Here is a 19,901-nt window from a genome sequence, read left to right as displayed (position 1 = left end):
TGTTTTAATTTTAAATGTTGTATGTTATTTTATATTTTTATTATTAAAATATGTTTCTATGATATATAAAATAATTTTGAATATTTTAAGTTATTAATTATTATTTTACTATATTTATTACTAAGAAACACTTTAACTTGGTTCTACCAATAATCAACAAAATTTTTTTTTTCTCTTAACAAAGTTTCTTCTATCCTTTTTATTATTAAAAATTGCCTTAAGAAACAACTAAGAAACACACTAACGAGGATAGTCTTATGACAGTAGTAGTCTAGTAGAGTGTATATAAGAGAGGAAGGGTGACGAGCGAGAGTTGTGAGCTTGAAAAACCTATGGAGTATGGATCATCAAAATTGATGAAGTAACCCAACATCAACATGTAAGTGTAACTTTGTCTTTTTACCTTACTTATTTTTACTAATTGACTGTAGATGTAAAATTTTAAAAATGTAATTTCTTTATAAGATTAGGAAAATATATCAAATGAATAATATATATATTTTTTTTGGGTCAATTGGAGTTTTATTAATCATGCCACCAAACATAATATACAACGCCAGATAAACTGGAAACTTAGCCCGAAAACTTTGATATGAAACAAATAAAGAATGATCTAAGTTGATAAACGTTACTCATTCCGGAACTTATCTGCATTTTATATTAATCTGTGATTACAATTAATCAACTAAACTTATGTTTTTTATTTTCTTTCATTTCTTTAGATAATTACAGATAAATTATAGGGCTTTCCTTTAGATCATTAAAAGGCCCATTAAGAAGCTAAACTTTGACATTTATTTATTAACACTTATAGTTTTAGCTGCAGCTTCACTTTTTTTTTTTTTTTTTTCCTTCACCAGTCTCTCTCTCTTCCTCGTTTTTGTTTGGTGAGAAAACGATGGCCGATGGATTTGGCTATGGAGGTTCCTCTGGAGTACCGTACCCGTTTTGGCTCTCTTCTCCGTCTCCCCATCCTCCAGCTTCTGCGCCGCCGTTTCTGACAAGAACTCCGGTTAATGATTCCTATGATCCAACCCCAGAATTGATTGATCCGATGATTTATCATGGCTCTTATCAACGATCGACCGCTGATTGGTCTAATAACCCAACGTATCGTGATAATTCTCGCTCTCAGACTCCTTCTTCATCGTTTTACGCTGAGACTAGTACTCGACCTGGTACGATTCGAAATCCCCTTTTTTTTTTTTTTTTAGACAAATTTGGGGTTTAACTGTGGATTTGATGAGACTTCGTTTGGGTTTGATCTTGTGTTGATAGCTAAGTTCGATTTTAGAATCTTTACTCGTCATGTTTAGGATATGATAATGATCTTGTAGTGTACTGAATTGAATGGAGCATGAGTAGTTAAGTGTGTATTGTATTTTGCAGGAAATTATGGTAACAGGGGTGAAGATTCTTCTTATAAAGACATGTTATCAGCGTGTGGATTTTACTCTTCAAGGGAATCAACATCTGATTTTGTGTCACATCCCACTGAGAGGCTACATTTGAACTTGTTGCCTAGCTATAATAACTCAGCTACGTTAGCTCCTGTGTCTTCTTATGCAGATATGCTAATCCGAATTCCTCATCAGGAACCTTTCTTTACTCCTATCACGTCTTCTGGTGTTGATGAGAACCGTCCTGGATATTACTTTCCTGGCTCAGATACAAGACCTGAAACTATGAATCTTGTCCCTGGTTTTCGTGTGGAGCCTAACGGGTTTGTTACAGATTGTAATTTGGAAACACAAGCTGTCTTTGATAGAAGTCAGACCGGGATTCGTTTAGGAGATGGAGGATCGTTCCCGAGCAACAGTGATGTTTGTAGTCATGCGCCTGAGGATATCTTACGAGCTCAATCCAGCTTGCGTGGTTCTTCGATTGAACCGGTTAACTTTGATGTGTTGCTTGGATATGGTGAAGCTACTGGTCATGTTAAGCCTTTGCCCGAGAATCTAGATCTAGTTGGCTCGCAAGGTTTGGCAAGTACGCGATCTTCCCACCCGCTACCATCTAATATCAATTCCTCGATGTCACTGATTAAGGATAAAGTGGAAGGTAGTGGTGTCTCCTCTCTTTATCAGAGGCCTTATACTTTGGTTGCTGACAGTGAGAATGGTGTTTCTGAGAGCTCCTTGAAGAACGCAATTGAAGATTTAAATTGTGACGAGTCTCGATCTTGGAGCCACTTCGTGGTGTCTTCTGAGGGACCTTCAGCTCCCACGATGTTTTCTATGGGAAGTGAGTCACGTGGTGCAGTGAAAGCGGATAGTGAGAATGCTCAATCAGCTGTCAACTATAAACCCCCTTTCGAATGTAGTACTAATCAACCTAGTGAAGATGTTCCCGCCGACCAAAAGTCTTGTAAGCTCCAGGAACAAACATTTGATATAATGAATAGAGATAAGAAGACGAGGTTGTTGACAGATCTAGGTCTCGATTTGAGTGGTAGATCTATTGCAGATGATGTCTCTACTGGCAGATCACCTGAAAGACACTTATGCGATCGAGAAGATTTCCCATCTCCGACGTCTTCTCCAAGAGTTTCTTCCGTGGTTAATGCCATGCATAATCTGTCAGAAGTGCTTGTTTATGAATGCTTTAACAATGGAAGCTGGCTGAAGCTCGAGCAACTTGAGAACCTTGAGAAAGTAGTAGATAATCTCACTAAGTGCTTGAAGAAAATTACTGATAATAAGCCAACCGCAGGGGAAGCGTCACTTCCAAATCAAGCTGTGCATGTTACCTGTCCCAACGTGGTTGACATTCCTGAGGTATGCTACAGTTTTGACCCGGCATTTTGTGATTTATAGCGCAGCTAGGAGTTAAGAAAAAAACAATTTGCAAACTCTATGAGATAATAATGTATTTATGATCTAGAGCACCACTTGTGATAACTAGAATATTCACATGAGCGTAAAGTCTTTATTTGTGCCATGTTCCCGACCTATTTGGTTTTTATTAAAATGAAACACATTGCTTGTTCTTGTTTTCTGTTGGTTGTTTAACGGTGTCCATGTTTAGGCTGCAAAGGCAGTTGCTAAAGGCTTTCAAGGGTTTAGTGTCAAGCCACTAGACAGCCTAGGCATCAAAGAACCGGTGGATAAGAATGAGATGACCCAGGTATCTACCTACATAGTATTTGTGTGCATCTGCATCAATTGTTAAGTCTTGTCTACTGAATATTAACTTTGCAGAGTATTAAGAACATACTTGCTTCCAACTTTCCTGATGGTGAAGAAAACCACCCACAAACTCTCTTGTACAAGAACCTCTGGCTCGAAACTGAAGCTGCCTTATGTTCCACAACGTGCATGGCTCGGTATCATCGGATCAAGAATGAGATTGGTAATCTTAAACCTAACGATAAAGGTTGGTAACTTTCAAACTAACCGTCTCATCTGTCTGATATTATTAGTGACTAGCATTGCAAGTGCATTTTCTCCATAATCGATGCTACTGCTATGGTTAATTTGCTTATAAGTGATCCACATGCAGTTAAACACTAAAAATGACAGTAGAGGTGATTAGGATGCTGTTTCTCTCGTGTCCTTTACGAAAATATGTAAATCATCTGTAGATCAGTTTTGTATCTTTCTCTGAGATTGGCAGGCGGTGGTTTTATGGATCGGATTTAACCCGGTTATAGGTCAACTTTGGCGTACCAAATTTAAACATGGGCTAAACGGTTGTTTAGTCATGCTTAGGATATAGTATTAGAAATGCTGACCTTGCGCATTTTGCGAATAATTTTCAAAGGTATTTGTTTTACCTATGTTTTAACCATTCATGTTCTTGCTTTCGATCCCAGAGATCTCTGCAGGTGCAGGAACCCTTATGCAGGAACCTTCTCTTAACCCCCAGAAATCGGTTCCCATCATGAACGCTGCAAATGCAGAGCAGGAGACAACTGAATCGATCATCAAACATGGAAGCAATTGTGGGAAAAATGTAGTAACAATGAGTCATGATGCCCCACAAAGCTCTAGATTCAACTCAGACCCTGTGGATGCGGTATTATCGCTTATCTCCAGAAGCTTTGCGGGTGGTTTAGAACACACCATTGATGGAAACATAAGGCCTGATGATGATGCAGCCTCTGGAAAGATACCGGATGCGATACAGCAGCCATCCCCTGCATCCACTACAGAGAACAAACATAATGATGTTATAGACCGGTTTCAGATTCTGAAGCAGCAGGAAACAGAGCGCAAACTCAAGTCTCAGAAGTTCCCAGATTCAGACATTGATGTTATGGACCGGTTTCAGATTCTTAACCAGCAGGAAACAAATCGCAAACTCAAGACTCAAAACTGCGCAGAGACAATAATAATGGGTGACCAGGAGGAGAATCCAGAAGCTCCGGAGATGGCTAATATTGGTAGAAGCAGTCATGTGGGTGACGTTATGAATAGATTCCAGATACTGAAACGCCGGGAAGCTGAACAAGTGCAGAAATCTCTCAACAGCTTAGATATGGATCCAGATTTAGAGAGTGACCAGCAACGAGTGCGTGATCATCTCTGGTCAGCTTCGATGTTAACAGTACCTGCAAATTCTCAGATAGAGACATGCGGCGTTGATACAGAACCATCTACATCCGGAAAAGGCTACGAGAGCCCGGCCTCGGACTGGGAACATGTCCTCAAGGATGATTGAGTAGTGGAACTTCCTTGGATTAGAAGTTTCGATCCTTCAATGGATCTTGTTTGTATATAAATAAAAAGGATTTGTAGAATAATAACATGAACGCCGTTATGAAAACGTTTGTGTATGATAAGGGATGAAACTGCGTGGTGTGGTATTGATAATTTTCAAAGAATAGTCTAGTTTTCATATATATATATATATATATATATATTTTTTTTTTTCTTTACATCGTTTTCAACTTCAATTCGTTTTATCTTCTACAAAAAGACATTTTATTTTGAAACCCACTCAAACTAAATGTATTGACAGGCATCACACATGATAATGATAATAATATATACACTTTACTGTTCCCTCTGTTTCAGGTCATTGAAAATTATAATTACGAACATTTCTCTTGACAAAATTAAAATTACGAAAATTACTCTTGAAAATTATAATTAAAATTAATTCTATCTATTCTTGCTCTATCTCGACTTCTCATGTTCCAGGCTCAAATGTGAATGGTGTTGCTGGAGCTACTATAGATTCGGTGGTGGAACATGTGGCGTTGCACTTTTGCAGACAACTACAGTCATCAAAGTTTCTGATGCTGCTATTAATCGTGTGGTCCATTTTGATGTTGTCCAACAGATAATAAACAATGTGCATACATTGACAGGCTTAAACTGGTAATAAATCCACACAGCTCTTGCGTTTTGTGTTGGTCAACTTGCAAGTTATGGCCACACACACTTAAGAATCATGTAGACCTTGGATGTTGTGTTGGGATCACTTTTTTGTTACTATGTAACATACGGTCTTGAATTTTGTGTTACATGTGTGTTATTTAAATCGTCTCTGTATGTTCAGTGGTTCAATCTAGGCTCAGAGTTGAGTGTTTGAAATGTAAATGATTTTGTACGGAATGTTTCTTGCGAACTATCCTATGAACTGTGTAGAATTTGCATGTAAATGCAGCTTACTGTGACGACAGAACCTCTTGCATGATACTCTGCACTGCAGCTAAGCTCTTTCATGGTAATTTCATATTAGTAGCATCTAGCATGCTTATTCATATCAACCTAACTGTTGTCTTGTTTTTGATGATATAGGTTGTGGTGGTCTCTATAGTGGTACTCGTATTCTTTGTTTTTTGCGGGCATTATTTTAGGGTTACAGAGTTGGGCGTTTTGCTGCATCGGCCTAACAGTAAGAAACTCTATGATGCTTCGTAATCTGTTCAGGCATGTGATTTCTTCGTATTTCATTAGGGGCTTCATCCCAGTAATATTTCTTTGCTCCCCAGATCAATAAAATGGCAGAGAAAGTAGCATCCTTTAAAACAGGCGGTGCACTATGGTTCACTGATCTTACAATGGCTGATACATCATTCATCTTCACACTTCTAACAGGATTGACTTTCTGGATTGCAGTAGAGGTATCATTAACAGTGTTTTCGATATATATAACAAGTATTATGTTCTTGTGGTTGGTTGTGACTGATTTCTTAATTTCGAGCATCATCACAGTGTGATACAATCGTAGGTTTTGAAGGCTTAATGCTCCCCAAACATTGGACACGGATGTGGATCATTCCCATGTTTGTTATGGGAATATTTTGAGTAGATTCTGTAATGGCCTTGAGACGCACTCTATCCCTCAGATCCTTGTTCAATGCTGGCTGCTACTAACCATCTTGTAGCGGCATCATTCTTCGTGGTAATTGTCGTGAAGAGAAGCCAAATTACGGCTCTTTTCTTCACCAGAGATCCTTTACCAGCTCGATGATTCTCTCTCAGCATCTCAGAAGCTCTTCTTCACATTTGTCTCTGAAGCCAAATACACTGCTATTGATTCTTTGGTCCATTTCGATGGTTTTCAGCAAATAATTGACAATGTGCATTTGTTCTCATGCTTGAACTGGTAAGAAATCCCCAAATGCTCCAAAAGCTCTCTTGTTTTGGAGGTTGTGTTGAGATCACATTCTTGTTACTGGATAAAGACGGTCTTGAAATGTTGTTTGACTTGCCAAACTTGACCATCTGTTATGTTAGATCATCTATGTATATTGTGTTTTCATAAGATTTGTTGTGTGGTTGCAGGTGGGCATCCGTTGTTCTTACAACCCTTTTGATTCGAGGATTGACAGTTCCGCTCATGAATTCACAATGAAAAATGGAGATTAAGCCAAATGGTACTGAAACATCTAGCAACGGGCTTGTCTAAAAACAGCTCTCAGATTCTATTTATATTAGGCAATGCATGAACCTAAATGTGTGGCTTTCGATGCAAGTGCTTTTTTTGCTACAAACATATTCTGTTTGCTTTGATTATATCCTGTCACCATCATTTTATAGATACTATTTGATCCTGCAGATGCTAGCAATGGCAGAGATGAAGGATCAGGTACCACAACTCTGTTTCTTTAGAAGCCGTTTCACTGCAACATTACAATTCCATAAATTTCGTTCAGACCAATTGAAATATATGTCACTGACCTGACCGTAAGATATTGTTTACAGCAACAGAAAAAGAGAAAATGTCTCTGCTCTCAGTAGATAGTTCTAAAGAGGCTATAAAAGTCTAAAAGAGTCGTATGGATATAAAAGTCTTCAGATTGTGGTTGTTATGTTCAAGTGAAAGACGATATAAGTTGAGCTTTTTTGGAAAGAAGTTGATCAGTTTGTGTATGGAGTGTACTTTCATTGCTGACACTCTCGAGCATCCTTTGGAGTGCGTTTTATCACAGTTTGGGAAAACAAGAGTGAAAAGAAAGCTAAAAGTACTCTTGGATTATATTATTCAGAATCATATCCTAAATACATTTTAGATTAACCCCTAAAACAAATATCGTAAAGAACAGATAGAGATTACAGATTACAGTTGAGTGCAGAGAAATACAGAGAGTACAATAGAGATTACAGTGCAGTGCAGAGAAATACAGAGAATACAAATTAGTAGTCATGAGAAAGGTTGTAGACGTGTGAGAGACTTATGCATATAGAGCATCAATATCAAAATCATTGAAGAAATCAGAAGAGAAGAACTCGTCGTCGTCCAAATCAAACATGGGCATAGCTTGAGATTGAGTCTCATGAACCTCAGAATCATATATTTGATCAAAGTCCAGGCCTTGGTTGCTGCATCCTTCACCCACGTAATCGATCATTGGCAAAGCCTGAGATTGAGTCTCAACCTCAGAATCAAAGTATTCAATCCCTACACCTAAAGAAGAAGCATTGTTGTTGTTGTCCTTCTCCACCACGTCATCCACTAGTACGTGTTGATGATCTCTCTGCATATTATTATCTTTCAACTCCTTGAGATCTTGTAACATCCTCTTCATTGATTCAATCGCGTCAGCCAGTTCCTCGGGATTATCCGAATTGGCGAGACTCTCGTCTTCCCACCAAAACCCTAATTTTTCATCATCGACATCATCCCGTGTCGGAGTCTGATCAGCGAGGAAAGCAGCGACAACGCTATCCACAGACGAGTGTCCAAAAGTGTAGAAAGAGTTGTGTGAATTAGCAGAAACCGGAGTAGCTAAGATTGCGATCTGAGCGTCGGAGACAAAGCTCCGACGCTTTGCTGAAAAGGCCCTTACGACGTTTCGAGAATGTAACAGCCCGTGGTTGTTTCCCCTCTATCTTCTTCTCTGTATCTATTTTCCTCTTCAATCCCCCCATTGTTATTGATCGATGTTTTCGAGAGAGACGATCGATTGAGTTACAAACCAAAGAGAGAGAGACGATCAAATTACAAAACTGAGAGTTTAGGGTTTTCTCGTGTTTTTGCCTGTTGCGACTGTTGTTGTGTTGACAAACAATGTATACTACTACTATAGTATTTATAGAGAGACTTTAGCCTCAACTCTGCTTTTCCTTTTTTTGAACCCCTAAAAAATCACCTGGACTCCTTTTGCTTTTTTTTTTTTTTTTTTTTTTTTTTTTTTTTAACATTAAGCGTTTAATTAATTAATTGTTTACTTTTTAAAGTAAATTAGGTTTTATAATTTACTTTTTATAGTAAATTAGGTTTTACTATAAACCAATCGTAGTATTTGATGCTAAGCTTCTCAACGTTGGACTTTTGTTGTCACATAGAAAACTTGGTACATACCATATCAAACATTTCTTCTTTCTTGCATATAAAGAAAAATCTTTTAAAAGTTGAGCATTTTTTATATTGAATCCATGTAAGTAGCTTATAAAACTTACAAGTAAAAGAATTTTAAACAATCAACTATGTTTATTGACTTGGCCCAATGATGATCACATCATATTAGAGAGTTAACCAGTTAAAATAATCTGATGTACGGAACATGGCCAAGATGCATACACATATCTGTACTAATAAGTATAGAGACATTGCAATGCAGGCACATGGCGAACCGGTCCAAATCCTTAGTTCGAAACTGTAACATCACCAGAAGACCGACCTGCTATTGAACCAGGATTTATCCGGACGCCTCCACTTCATGAACTTGCCAAAAAAAACTACAACTTGTCTTTGTAATAATGACTAGTGAGAAGCAGAGCAATGGGGGTTTTCAGAGTCAGGTTTCTTATACATAAGCTTCGTGTGAAGAATAGTATCCAACATAGATACAGCTTCAACGACATTCTTGCCTTTGTTCAAAATCCAAAATTAGACATAAAGAAGAAACTGTAAGTCTTAACCAGAGGATCATGTTTGGTGCAAAATATTTTACCTTTTGGCATTTGCAGCATCTGTGATCTCAGCTCGAGTTGGAACCCCGGATTTTACAAGTGATTCCAGAACCTGAGTTGCCATAATTACCGGTACACGAGCAGCTTTACAGATACCTATAATCTCCTCCTGTATATTAGCCAATCTCTCCCATCCACATTCCACTGCAAGATCACCTCGAGCTATCATAACTCCCAAAGGATTCGAACACTTCTTGCCTCTAACAGAATCAATGACAAATTCTTGAATCCACTTTTCGTTTCAATCTTTAGCACAATACCAAGATCATCTAGTTTCCTTTTCTTCAGTTCTTGCCTTAGAACGGTAATATCATGAACATCGCGTATGAAAGAAATGCCAACCATGTCAACATGTGAAGCTACATAATCAAGATCTTTGATATCTTTTGACGTAAGGCCTTTGAAACGGATATCGCTCTGCGGAATGTTGATGGACTTCTCTGATCCTAGTTTTGTACCTTTTGGACCAGCATGAGTGATGGAGACAACTACCTCTGAAGGGCTTGTTCCTTCGATTACTCCCCATATTTTGCCATCATCAAAACCAATGGTTTCACCAGGCTTGACTGAATCAAACAAATAACCGGAAGGACAAGTTAAACTATAAGCTCCTGGAACAGTTACTGAAGGTTCATCGAGCGATCCTTCTCGGGTTATGACTAGTAAATCTCCCACTCTGAGCCTTACAAAAGATTCCTTGGGAGGAACATCTACTACTCGTCCAACTTTCTTTCCCTTGATGTATAACTCAGTTCCCGAGTCAATGTAAGCAGTATCAAAACATTCAGCCACAAACCCTGTACTTGAGAAAACATGAAACTCTTTTGAGATTCTAAGTCTCCTCTTTCTCCCTCTAGCGTCACGTAGTCTTACAGAATCACCAATTTGGAGACCAGCAAGAAAATCTTGGTCTTGGACAGATATAGTAGCATCAGGAGAAACATGAGCAGGAGGTTCTGTTCCTGTGAGAGAGAGCCATACCAGAGCAGGAGAAACAGTATTTCCATAAGCATCTTTCTTTGGTGAAACTTTCATCACACAGGGACCAGGTTTTAAGGTACCAGTTCTCAGTTTTGGTCCAGCTAAATCAATATGAACACGACATGGCATCTCTAGCATCTGAGAAGCTCTTCTAACTCTTTTGATGATTTCACCCCATATGCTCGGATCTCCATGTGCACAGCTTTTACAATATCGGTTATAAATGTTTCACTCAAAGTTGCTTCTTCACCAACAGTTACCATGATATGAGTACTTCTTCCTTCACAAACTTTACCCAGTAATGACTCTTTGTATGATGATACCTTCCCTTTATCATTCTTCTTAGTACTTTTGCTCTTGGGATATGCTTTAGTCCAAGACTCTGTCACAGCGTTTTGATCATTGTACGAAGAGTTCATCAGCAGATTAATAGAAGCGTTAAGGCTGGCAAGAACATCCAGGTTGTTGTTGTCTAAAATTAACAGACCAAGGGAAGCTAGGTGGCTGTTGAGCTGCTCAATCTCCAGGGACCTCAAAGCCATATAATGAACTAAGTTTGTTGCACATTCCAGATATTTCCTGCAACAAATAGTATTAGGAAGTTAGGCGATAGCAAAGCCGAAGAATTAGTAATGCAGATGGATATATAAATAATGGTTATTGGTTAACAATGTTTATAAATCTAGACCTGTCACATAAATGAAGTTGAGAAGCATTCCACTTCTCTGCTACTAATAGATGTGAGTCACATCATGTGACTGTAGAGCATTTAGTTTATCGATAAGACGATAACACTAGCCACATTAGTTTCTCCATTGATTCCAGAGATTCTCGGAACAAGTAGTAGTCCTATGCTGGTTGTTCATGAGAGAACTGCTGAAGAAGCAAAGGATCTTGCCTCTCAACAAGTGGCTTGAATCGATTCCCACCATATCAATTAATTGGATCGCCTGAGAAACAAAACCCCAAAAAAACCTTCTATGAGAAGAAACAAATAACGTAACAAGACTTGCATCTTCCCAAACACTTGAATACCTTCACGGTAAAACCCATTATTCACATAGCTTCTGATCATAACATTAACGATGATGATTACGTTTCTCTCAGGAATTTCCTCGAACACTTTGCGTGCTGATACCACATCTTTTAGAGAGGCATAAGCTCTCATAAGTTTAACACACACAGACGAATTGTAGCGTAAATCTTCCATAATGATCCTGGAGTGGACTGGAAAATGGAGAAGACGGAGACCGACATTGATGCGTTTCATGAGCTTTGAAATCGAACCTCATCACTATTATCAACGGTGTGTGGTATATATATAGAGCGCGACTAGTGAGAGCAAATAGCAACGGTAACAATGTGTGTAAGGTATAAGCCAGCCGGTTATAGAAGTTCAACCATCAAATTTAGTAAACCAGATCAGACCGGTCTCACTTTCCCAATTGAGTTTTTTTTTTTTTTCTTTTTCTTTTTTTTTTTCTTTTGAAAACGGCCAATTGGGTTTCTAAAATTTGATGTTTTGACAACGTAAATCTATATAATATTTAAAGTCATTAAAACTTGACTGTCATTCCAACATATCAAAAAGAGATGTATAAAATATATCTTGTGTCCTTCTATATTACATTTTATTTAATTCTCTTTGCAATTAATAAGCTAAAATAATAAGGTTATATTTGATTTTTTATTAGTAAATTTTGTGTTGGAATTATAGAGTGACACTCTTTGTGAAACAAAAGAAAAATATTTAAGACTCTTCATGAAATGGAGGAGTATAATTTTGGAAATATACATATTTTTGTTACTTAGTTAAGACATACAACTATAGTTAGTTATTCTAGAAATAATCCAGAAAACAATTTAATTTTATTTAGTATTTTTATAGTGTATTAATAATAATGTCAGGATTATGAATTTTTATAAATTTATGGTTAACCTAATTATTTAGCCTAAGAAAAGTAAAAGGAAATAAATCTTTCTTTCCTTTTTTTTTCTTGAGAAAGAAAAGTAAATGAATCTTTTAATCTAGGAAAGTAAATATACTTTTAATTTGCAAAGAGAGAGACACGAGAAGTAACCAAGGTCTAGGGTTAAAGTTTTGAAGTATGGCAGAAGCCGAACGTCCTCGGAAAATTCAGAAGAGAGTTTGTGAAGACAGAATCAGTTCGTTTTGTGACGAGTTGCTCATACAGATATTATTGCTTGTTCCGACCAAAGATGCCGTGGCCACATCGTTTTTGTCTAAAAGCACTACACGAAAACATGTAATTTGTGACTATTTTATGTGACTGAATTTTTAGTCATAAACTTTTGTGACCGTTTTATGACAGTTTTGTGACGGGCTAACGACGACAAAAGTAGTAGACATAAAGGAGTCGCACATGTACAACACCAAATTTCAGTCCCAAAAGTGTTGCTATGATGCGACTGTTTTGGAACAATGTCTCGACAATAAATTCTTAGTCGCAAAATAATCGCAATTTATGACGAATTAAAAACTGAAGATTTAGTCGGTAATAAGAGTCGCAAAACTATCTGAAAATCACGACGGATTTGCCACTTCTAGTTTGCTTAAACATTTGTAGTCACAAATCAGTCGGTCAATGATGTCGGTAAAAAACGTGGGAAATGTGAAAGTTTGCGGTTGTACTGAACATTTGCGACCTTTATTTTGTCTCTATTATGTGGTAAAAGAGTGATAAACCAGTCGTAGTTTGTGACTGTTTTGTTTGTAGTCGCAAAGGCGTCGCAAAAAAGTCAGTCAGTGATGTCGGTAAATAACGTGGTACATGTTTAAGTTTGCGTTTGTACTGAACTTTTGCGACCCGTATTATGTCTCTATTATGTGGTTAGAAAGTGACAAAAGAGTCGTAATTTGCGACGTATTCTTTTCAGTCGCAAAAGAGTCGCAAAGTTTATAGTATATATATCACATCGCTCTCACCCTTCCATTCATATCACTTCCATTAGTGTATATGTAGAAAGACGTAAGAAAGAAGAGTTTTTTTAGAGGAGAAGAAAAAAAAAAGAGTTTTTTTAGAGGAGAAGATAAAAAAAGAGTTTTTTAGAGGGAAAGAAAAAAGAGTCTTTTTATAGAGGGAAAGAAAAAAAGAGTGTTAAAAAAATATGTGGAATTCATCTCGAGAGTGGATGTATAATCGGATCGATGGAAGAACAAATAATATCTCTAAAGAATTTTTGGCGGGGGTGGAGCAGTTCATGAATTTCGCAAACAGCCAGCCTATAGCACAAAACAGTGGAGGTAGGTTTTACTGTCCTTGCTTCAAATGTCAGAACGATGTTATTTTGCATGGTACGACAATATCTAATCATTTGCATAGTAAAGGATTTATGCCAAATTATTATGTATGGTCTGAACATGGTGAAGATTATGACGTGCTAGGGGTAGGAACCAGTAGTCATTATCCTAATACAGATTATACTAGTACTGGTAGTCAGCATGGTAGTCAACCTGGTAGTCAACCAATAGGATTTGAGGGAAATGTATATGCTGAGATGGTGAATGATGCATTTCATGGTACCACCCCTTTTAATGAGTATCATGAATATGAAAGTGGATATGATCATATCCATGAAGAACCCACTGAAGAGGCGAAACGGTTCTACGACATGTTAGATGCTGCAAATACTCCACTTTATGATGGATGTCATGAAGGTCATTCGCAACTATCATTGGCGTCTAGGTTCATGAACATCAAGGTAGACAATAATTTGTCTGAGGCATGCATGGACGATTGGGCTGAATTGTTTACGGAGGTTTTACCAGAGGGTAATCAAGCTACTGGTTCATACTACGAGACAGAGACTTTAGTACGAAAGATAGGATTGCCATACCATACAATTGATGTATGTATAGAGAATTGTATGCTCTTTTGGAAAGAAGATGGGAATTTGGAGCATTGCAAGTTCTGTGGGAAGCCAATATACAAAATTAGTGGGGGTAGAACTAGAATACCCTTCAGTCGTATGTGGTATCTACCTATTGCTGATAGATTGAAGAGGATGTACCAATCAGAGAAGACCGCATCATCAATGAGATGGCATGCTGAGCATGATTCAGAAGATGGAGTAATGTGTCATCCATCTGATGCGCCTGAATGGAAGAATTTCCAACATTTACATCCCACATTTACGCAAGAGACACGAAAGGTTTACCTTGGGTTATGTACAGATGGTTTTAACCCATTTGGGGTGTCCAAAAATCATTCTTTGTGGCCTGTGATCTTAACTCCATACAACCTACCTCCGGATATGTGCATGAACAGCGAGTATTTATTTCTTACGATTCTGAACTCCGGACCAAACCACCCACGAGCCAGCCTTGATGTTTTCCTCCAACCATTAATCGATGAGTTAAAGGAGTTATGGTATAATGGGGTTGAGGCTTATGATATCTCACTAAATCAAAATTTCAACATGAAAGTTGTTCTTATGTGGACAATAAGCGATTTTCCAGCGTACGGTATGTTGTCGGGATGGACGACACATGGAAGATTAGCATGTCCACATTAATAATTTTCGTGAAATAATAAGCGGTAATTATTTTCCCCCCACATTAATAATTCCCCCCATCAAATTAAACCACAAACCCTCAAACCAAATTACCCTAAATCCCTAACCCTTTTAATTTTTTCCCCAAACCCTCTTTCTTCTCGATTTCTCTAAACTCACTCTCTCTTCTCAATTTCCCTTTCACATCTCCGAAACCCTAACTCTCTGAAATCTTCTGTGATGAAATCCGGTGGTGGTCGTGGTTCTAAATCCGGTGGTGGTCGTGGTGCAAGATCTGGCGGTGTTGGTAGATCTGGCGGCGTTGGTAAATCTGGCGGCGTTGGTAAATCTGGCGGCGGTCCGAGACCAAGCCGAGATCTTGCTTCGTCGTCTCAGTCCTCTAACCCTTCCTCCAACAACATGACTTCAACACACTCCCAACACTCTCAACCCTCGCTTCCATCTCAGTATAGGCCGGCAACGATGCAACAGTACTCTCGACAACCTTCTCCTCAGCCCCAACACCAAGGCTTTCAACATCAGCTCCACTCCCAGATGCAGCAGCCACCACCACCTCAACCACATGATCCGCCGTATCAACATCCGGCTACTCAGAATCCGGGATACCAACCGCCGGTTCATCTTGGATATCAACCACTGCTTCAAAATCTGGGGTTTCAGCCGCCGCCTCCTCAGCATCCGGTGTATCAACAGCCGCCTCCTCAGAATCCAGGGTTCCAACCGCCGCCGCCTCAGAATCAGGAGGATCAAGAGCATCCACCACCGGCTCAGAATCTGGAGAATCAAGACTTCCAACAGCAGCTTGATGCTTTGCTTGCACTTCCTGGTCGACAGCATCTACCGTTGTTGAGTCCGGTTCCCATCCCCGACACTGACAGTATATGGTAAATTATTTTTTTCTTTTATTTTATCATTTGAATATCTTTTTTTTTGATAAAATGTGAATTATATTACCGAATGGAACATTGTCTTCTACTTTATAACTTAGCACTCTCATATTTATGTAACAGGTTTGGACGAGACAAAGGAAAGCTATCTCGTGTTATTTCTGGGATTTTAAGAAGAAAGTTTGATGGTCCATATTTCAGCTGGAAGGTTACCCCCTTAAACATATGCGAGAGATATTTTAGATCCTTTGCGGTAATATGTCACACAATTTTTTTTTTTTTTTTTTTTTTTTACTATTCTAACTTAATGAGTTTGTCTTCTGTCAACTATCATTGACACTTACTTTACATTGTTGTGCTGTGTAGGGGAAATACAACTGGGATGTTGCGATTACTGAGCTTGTGAGAGAAGGATTTGTGAAGATAGCAAAAAAAAGAATGAAAGGAATTGTAAGCCAAGCAAAGACGTATACTGAGCCACCGATTTGGATCAAACCAACGGTTTGGAGACGTATGTGGGAGCACTGGGACACACCCGAAGCTAAGGAGAAGAGTTCTAATGCATCCCTTGCCCGTAATTCTGATCTTGACGGTCTAGGACTCCACAAACATCTATCCGGCCAGAAATCTTACTTGCAAATTCAACAAGAGTTGGTAAATGCTCTAAACTAACTAAAATTCTTTCATTTAAATATTTCATTTTCCACACTTAACATTCTTCTTATCCATTGTAGGAAGAAAAACTGGGACGTCCTGTATTGCTTGGAGAGGTGTTTGTCGCAACACATACAAAGCCAGATGGAAGTTTTGTTGATCAAAAGGAAAAACAAGTGGTTGAAGAATATGAGAAGAACATAGAAGAGGTCATCTCTCAACTGGAAGTTGATGGTTCTGATGCTACAGACCCCTCGTCTCACCCAACCCTTCCCATTCAAGAAAAAGATGACATTTTTCTGAAGGTAATTACTTTTACTCACATTTCTTTGTTTTATGTTGATTGTCTTATTTAGCTAACTTATGTATCTGATTTGATTGATATACTTTTGACTGATGCTTAAGATTCTATATGAGTTGATAATCTGATTGAGTGATACGTGTATATGTGATTTTGTGTAAGATTTTGACATAAAACTTATAATCATGATTCTTGTTCTTGCATTATGTTTGTCTTGCGAATGAAACTTGCATTACTTTTGACTTATGCTTAAGAGTGATACTTGCTTATCTCTGTTTATTTTCATTAATTTGGTTTTTTAATAATCAAGCTACTCTTTCTATGTGTTAGTCTACTGTAACAGATGCCAAGGGAACCCCCTATGGACTTGGAAGTCTGTCCGACATAATCAGCAATGGGAAAAGAAAGGCTCCTCATCCAAACTCTACTCCTACTTCACTCTTAGAGGTTCAAGAACAACTTCAAGTTGCTCGGAGAAAGCTGGCTGATCAAGAAGAAGAAAACGTTCGACGTCTCAGAGAAGATGCTCGACGTGACGATGAGCAACGCAATGCTCAAAACCGAATTGCATCCTTGGAGATGCTCGTCTCCTACTTGAAGACCAGTGATCCCGGGGTTGCAGAATTCTTGGATTCTCAACGAGCAGCCCATGCGCCACTCGCCCCAGCATCAAACAACATCACTACTCCAGCCACAGCAGCTACTGTCAACCCACCTGTACCAACAAACACTTCAGGAGCTAGTTCACCAGCTACTTCACCAGTGACTTCACCAGCTAATTCACCAACAACCCCTTCTCCTTTGTCAGTATCAACCTCTCATACTTAAGTTAATATTTAACTCTTAAGCCTCTAACTATTTTTTGGGTTGTGTTCTAAGATTTCTATCTACTAGAACTATTTCTAGATAGGATCCATGAATGATTTGTGTCTTTTTGTTTAAAATCATTCAAACTCGGTATCTAATTTTATTGGCAGGTTTTTTTTTTCAAATTAATTTGTGTACAGTCACGAATGAATTGCAATTGTTTAACTAGTTTGCGACCATTTACATTTATAAAAAACACAAACAAAGTATCAAATCCGTTGTAAACAGCTCACAATTTTGCGACCATAATTTCTAGTCTTCAGATAGTCACAAAAGATTCAGACTATTTAGTGACTACTCTGTGACTATTCTGTGACTACAGTAGCGACTACTTTATGACCAACATTTCAGATTTTTAAACTTCATCCTCAAGTTTGAAGTGTTAAATAAGTCTTCAAAATGTTGCAAATTGTGACTAAAGGATCGTCTAAAACAGGTCGTATTATACGACTGGATAATGCAGTCACTACACGGTCGTTAATTACGACGAATAAATACTGTCTGATTATAGTCGTTATTTAACGACTACATGTTATGTCTAAAAAGCGTCGCAAATAAAGGACGGTTTTGCGACCAAAATATTTTGCGACCAAATATTAGCGACGGTTTCTGACAGTCCTTAAGTAGTCACACATAGCGACTTTGCGACTCATTTACGACGATTCTGTCGGTCACAAAACACATGTTTTCGTGTAGTGAAGATGGCGATTTGTCTGGACGATGTTGCCTAGACTTGACTACAAAGAAACCAATGACAGTGACGCCGAAAGCAAGAGCGTTTGGTGGTTTCTTGACGAATCAATGCGACGACACAAGGCACCTTTATTAGAACGTTTGTCGATTCAACTCGGTCCACAATGTCCTGTCGATGTTGATGTTTTAAAGTGGGTTGCAAAAGCATTTGATCGTCCCATGCGTTGGCTAAATTTCGAGCTCCTCTGGAATAGCGAGCCGACCAGAATGCCTCAGAGCCTTTACACGTGCAAAACGCTTGCGAGACTGAATCTTTCCGGCAAGATTCTCGTGGACGTTCCTTCTCCGGTTTTTCTCCCATCACTTGCACATCTTAATCTCCATCACGTTGTGTACAAAGACAAAGACTCTCAAGTTAGGCTTTTATCAAGTTGCCCCGTTCTCAAGTGTCTTAGAGTGACTCGACCTCGTGATGTGGATGATAATGTGCGAAAGTTTAGCGTGAAAGTGCCTTCTTTATTGAGATTATCGTATATGCATCCAATATTTCAAGGAGAAGATTACACGGAAGATGATACTGCAAGGTCTCTGGTTATAGACACCCCGGCTTTAGTATATTTAGAGATCATTGACTCGATGGGAGACTCTTGCTCGATTGAGTATATGCCTCTTCTTGTTAAAGCATCTATTGATGTTGACTTTAACCCTGATGCCAACTTTCTGAGATATCTTTCGGGGATCAAGTGTCTGGTTTTAGTTCCGGACAAAAGAGTGGTGGTTCCGTGGTATAACACCGGCGCCGTTAAGTACTCTCGACTTATAGAGTGTAATATAAGACTCTTCAGCACAAACTTGTGTGAATCACTTGTGGTTTTGCTCTCTAGTTGTCCTAAACTAAAAGTTCTTTTGATCAACTGTAAATATGAGACGGACAACGTCCCAATTTTATGGACCAAACCGGGTTCTGTTCCCACATGTTTGTCGTCTCATCTCGAGATCTTTCAATGGATAAGATATGCAGGAAGAGAAGACGAGAAAGAACTCATAAGATTCATTGTAGAAAACTCCAAGTATTTGAAGATGGCCAGAGTCTCGCTGAGATCAACCTGCAGTGCTGAAGAAAAACATAATATGATTGAGGAGTTAAAATGCATGCACAGAGTCTCAACGACGTATGAGCCTCTCTTCTCTGCTTGAATGTGTTATTTAGTCGTTTGTATAATGATGACCAGTATATATGTAACTTCATCTATTACTTCTAAGATTGGTTAGGATTTTATTTTTTTTATTCCGTTATTTTGATGAGAAGTTGATGTAGGATGCGATGGTCACACGTGGAGTATCATGATGCGGTCAAAGATAAGTCAAGATAAGAAGGAACGATTAAGCACGTGTGATTAAGGATGACGAAGTAACGGAGAAAGTCTGGTAGATAACGGGAAGGGAATAATTGGTTGACGCTGTTTGTCGGCTGTGTGTTTAGTATTTGAGTATTGTTAGCTCACATTTTTCATATCACGTTTTATCTGAGTTTGTAATCGTTTTCCTCTAGAACTTTCTAGATCTCGTCCTCACCGTTGTTGGAGTATCTCCATCGGAGACTCTTACTGGTGA

General features: G+C 38.5%; 2 protein-coding genes and 2 pseudogenes across 3 annotated transcripts; 3 read left to right on the top strand and 1 right to left on the bottom strand.

Annotated features, from left to right (window-relative positions):
- Window positions 1–552: 552 nt before the first annotated feature.
- On the top strand, window positions 553–4,825 carry LOC104711462 (uncharacterized). Its single transcript, XM_010428164.2, has 5 exons — window positions 553–1,178; window positions 1,390–2,777; window positions 3,028–3,126; window positions 3,201–3,375; window positions 3,815–4,825. The coding sequence occupies exons 1-5, from the start codon at window positions 899–901 to the stop codon at window positions 4,660–4,662; spliced, it is 2,790 nt and encodes a 929-aa protein (XP_010426466.1). The 5' UTR covers window positions 553–898; the 3' UTR covers window positions 4,663–4,825.
- Window positions 4,826–9,078: 4,253 nt separating this feature from the next.
- On the bottom strand, window positions 9,079–11,559 carry LOC104711461 (plastidial pyruvate kinase 4, chloroplastic pseudogene; annotated as a pseudogene). Its single transcript, XR_015566259.1, has 3 exons — window positions 11,359–11,559; window positions 11,038–11,143; window positions 9,079–10,928 (listed from the first exon to the last, which is right to left on the bottom strand). The product of XR_015566259.1 is annotated as a plastidial pyruvate kinase 4, chloroplastic pseudogene (transcript).
- Window positions 11,560–12,457: 898 nt separating this feature from the next.
- Window positions 12,458–19,484, top strand: LOC104715471 (putative F-box/FBD/LRR-repeat protein At3g49480 pseudogene; annotated as a pseudogene).
- Window positions 14,016–17,723, top strand: LOC147938812 (uncharacterized). The gene is made up of 5 exons (XM_087467639.1): window positions 14,016–15,769; window positions 15,896–16,025; window positions 16,139–16,426; window positions 16,507–16,731; window positions 17,058–17,723. The coding sequence occupies exons 1-5, from the start codon at window positions 15,105–15,107 to the stop codon at window positions 17,553–17,555; spliced, it is 1,806 nt and encodes a 601-aa protein (XP_087323765.1). The 5' UTR covers window positions 14,016–15,104; the 3' UTR covers window positions 17,556–17,723.
- Window positions 19,485–19,901: the final 417 nt, after the last annotated feature.

This window comes from Camelina sativa, chromosome 9 (genome assembly GCF_030686135.1).
Source record: "Camelina sativa cultivar CO46 ecotype springtype chromosome 9, ASM3068613v1".
Classification (NCBI taxonomy): domain Eukaryota; kingdom Viridiplantae; phylum Streptophyta; class Magnoliopsida; order Brassicales; family Brassicaceae; genus Camelina; species Camelina sativa.
Note: the sequence above shows the minus strand (reverse complement) of the source record. Positions and strands in the feature narration are given on the sequence as shown.